The sequence below is a fragment of the Primulina tabacum genome, chromosome 11, assembly GCF_025594145.1.
Source record: "Primulina tabacum isolate GXHZ01 chromosome 11, ASM2559414v2, whole genome shotgun sequence".
NCBI lineage: Eukaryota > Viridiplantae > Streptophyta > Magnoliopsida > Lamiales > Gesneriaceae > Primulina > Primulina tabacum.
The window spans coordinates 28,261,467-28,265,219 of NC_134560.1; the positions used below are offsets into that span (position 1 = coordinate 28,261,467).

The 3,753-nt window shown below is 37.7% G+C and overlaps 1 protein-coding gene across 1 annotated transcript; it reads right to left on the reverse strand.

The window, feature by feature from the left end:
• Positions 1-620: 620 nt before the first annotated feature.
• LOC142519403 (2-succinylbenzoate--CoA ligase, chloroplastic/peroxisomal-like) lies at positions 621-3,489 on the reverse strand. Its single transcript, XM_075622407.1, has 10 exons — positions 3,248-3,489; positions 2,897-2,969; positions 2,584-2,749; positions 2,394-2,492; positions 2,157-2,254; positions 1,877-2,070; positions 1,637-1,764; positions 1,177-1,553; positions 895-1,100; positions 621-800 (listed from the first exon to the last, which is right to left on the reverse strand). Exons 1-10 carry the CDS (start codon positions 3,445-3,447, stop codon positions 671-673), a joined length of 1,671 nt encoding a protein of 556 aa, XP_075478522.1. The 5' UTR covers positions 3,448-3,489; the 3' UTR covers positions 621-670.
• Between the last annotated feature and the right edge of the window lie 264 nt (positions 3,490-3,753).

Consider the following 3,753-nt stretch of genomic DNA (forward strand, 5'->3'; position numbering starts at 1 on the left):
TAATCAAGGGACGTTTCATTCTTGTTTTTATAATTTATCACATGTCTTCTTAATTTTTATAATTAAAAAAAATATTCTTTCTATTAATCATAATATATAATTGAAAGAAATATAGAGTCTTAATATCTTAAAATGAAATGTTATTATCAAATTTATCATTTAAATATTCTTTACAAAAATATCTTACGTTAATTAATTTTTAATATGTAATCTATATCAATAAATAGAGTTAAAATAATAGCTCTAATTTATTAAAAAATTGTGAATTTAATCAGTAGACGGCATATGATGTATTTTATAACAATGATATAAAATAATAGAAGACCTTAATTTATTTTCAAATTTTTAATGTGCTTCACATTTTATCCTCAACTCGTTAAATTAAAAGTTTTACCACCCCATAATTAATTATAATTTTGAATAAAAAATTTAACCAAATTTTTTTATACCCCTCATATTTAGGAATAGTTTAGTTATTTTATATTATATAACAAAAAGGTTATGACTAAATTTTAAGTGTAGGGTTTATTGAAACCCACCAAAAAATATTAATAATTTTTCTTTTTTAAAAAATCAAATACATTATCATTATTATCTTCTTTATGATGCCAAAGAACATTGAGTATGCGAATACAAATCGCGAATTTTCCAATTGAAAGGCGATGAACAATCAGAGTTTGCTGGACAAAAACTGTGTTTGAGATATGAGTTGTGCTCTGACTTGGTCTCTCCTTAATTTCCCAGTTGTCGTTAATGGGAAATCAGTCCTCCATAAAACAAATCTTTTTGGAATTTTAAATCTGCACGAAATTTATACGACTCCGTCATAAATTTGGATATTTACATTTGTGACGTAATAATCAAGAGCACATGGATAGAAGGAATTATATATACCCTGTCAAATTCTTGTCTTTACAATATTGCCTGAGGCTCTCGCCTGACAAAACTTGGGCTCCGACTTCCGCCGAGTTACTATCAGACCATCTCCAGCCTTGTTTCAATTGAACACAGCCTATTACCATCTCGGTTAATCTGGCATCCGGGACGCCCACAACGACGATCTTGGAGACTCCTGGATGTAGGGATATGACAGATTCCACCTATTTTATGCAAACAAATTTTATCAGGATTCGAATTTATTTGGAACGAACATTTAAGAAAGGCTCGAGTTGTGACCTCTTCGGGATAAATGTTCTCCCCTCCGGTTTTGATCTTATCCTTTTCGCGCCCGAACAGCCAAAGATTACCACGATCATCCAACTGCCCTATATCTCCTGTATCGATCCAACCTTGGTGGAAAGGATTCGAATGCATGGATTGACCCCAGTAACGGAGCATTGCGTGCGGACCCCTCATGAATATTCTCCCCGGACTCGAAGGCTCCTCTGCGTGTACTTTTAGCTCGATATGTGGGGCGGGCTTGCCTACACAGACACCTCCTTGAGCACTTAAGTTGGAGTTTGTTACATCATTTTGCTTCTGGTGATGGCTCCGATCTTGTGTTGGATCTTTAAGAGTCATGAAAGTTAGTGAGGAACATGCCTCAGTCATTCCTGCAAAGAAAATTCAAAACAAAGAAACTGAGAACGAACATGTTGAGAATGTATAAATCACGTCGATGAAATGAAGAACACACCGTAAGCTGAGAGAATCGTGGCTCTTGGGAAAATTTTGGTAGCATCTTGGAAAAGCAGAGGAGACAAACCACCGCCACCATTCAAGATCTTCGTCACGGATTCAAAACTTCCAGAGGGTTGCTGTGCCCTGAAAGAGTTACGGTCTAATGAGATAACAGAGTTTAAGCAGAGACATGAAGGCAGACAGAATATATATACGTGTGCGCGCGCGCGCCATAACAAATATATCATTGTTTTACCTATTAATGGTGATTAAATCAGCCATCATCGTAGGCACGGTGATCAAAGAAGTCACGCTGTGTTCCCTGATGGCTTCACATGCTAAGCGAGCTTCGAATTTCGGCATCATAACATGGCGACCTCCGGCCATTAACACTGCCATGGCCGACGATATTCCTCCTATGTGGCATAACGGACCGGTGTGCAAATAAATCTGCAAGAGTTTCATTTTGAAATCAGATGGTCAGTGTTGTCAAAATCACCACTTTCCCACATAGATTCGGTGAAGAAAAACAGTACATCATCATCGTCGTAGCGAACTATGGCTATTTTCGCAAGGGATTGCACAACTAAAGCTGAATGAGTTATGGTAGCTCCTTTTGGCCGTCCCGTGGTTCCTATGGGAAACAAGAAAAACAAAACGATGATCTGAGTTAAGAAGTCGTCGATTTACCAAATGCTCGAAACTTGTTCGCATATTTCAGCTTCGAGCCCAAAATCAACACTTAAAATGAAGAAAAGGGAGACAACTTATACCTGAGGTGAAACAAATCACTGCAGCTCTTTCAGGTGCCCAAACATAGTCTAGATTAACAGATTTTCCAACAGGCTCTTTCATCAATTCAGCTGCAAAAACTGCAAGTTTTGGGGAAGGCATGTGAACACATGTACAGAGATATATGTTTCCAAAAGATTAATCTAAATTTCAATATAAATATGATCGTACTGGTTTCAGTGTTAATGGGCTTAACATCCATGCCCATCAACACATGCCATCTCAAAGATGGCACGTTATCTATGCTGAACTTGGAATGCCAGAAACCACGGCTCGAATCCGTCACCAGTAACACCGGTTTCGCCACGTCCATTGCTGATTTCGCTTCCTCCAACCCCTGTAGATTCTTGGAGGTTAGCAATATATATACATATATATAATTACTGCAGTTTAATTCTTTAATTGTCTCAGTTCCATTAGAAAACTTCGAACATCGTTTGATTACACTCGGAAATATTAAATCGAATATTGATTCGTTACTAACCCATCTGTAATTGAGTGGAGCAACAATTCCTCCAATGTAAGTGATAGCAAGGATCCATTCCAGATACAAATCACTGAAATATCAAACATAGTATATTTAGTTAACTTTCACAATTCCAGGTCCATACAGTCCTATATACTGATATCCTCAAATCTTGATTCATCGCGTATCATAAATCGACTAAATCACCGTATATAATCGTAAAACCGATTGATCCTGCACATCTACTTCATGTTACAGATAAAACAACGAAACGCTGTATGCAATGCAATATTTCGCAAACATGCATGATAACATAAACCATGCCGATGTCCAATTCGTCTCCACGAGTTGAAAGGTATATCTAATAACCTGTTGAGAGCAGAAATGGATACCACATCGCCCGGTACGACCCCGAGTTGTAGAAGCCCATTGGCCAACCCAACAACTCCCTCCACGAACTGTCTTCCTGTTTTCCGCCGGTCCCCATCGATCGTTACGACAGATTCACGGCGGGCGGTGGCCAGGCGGCTCAAGCACTGGCAGATGTGAGCTTCGGAGTAGTTAGCCATGGTGGAATGATAGGAAGGGAGTTGGTCTTTATGCGCTATTTATAGGAAGGGGGAGTGAACAATCCTGTTGAGGTGCATCTTAGTGCAAATTTTCAAATTTGTACATCTCTGGATGAATGCTATTTTATGTGTGTTCTTTGTTTGACCGTGCTTTTGAAAAAAATAAATTAGTTGTTTATTTTATTAATTGTCCATTGGATGATTCACGCCATGTGCCTCACAATTCCTCATTATCAATTCAATGGATCCAATGTTTCGAAACAAGGGTGTAATTTTTTTTTAAATGTAAAAAAAAAAAATTGGTGT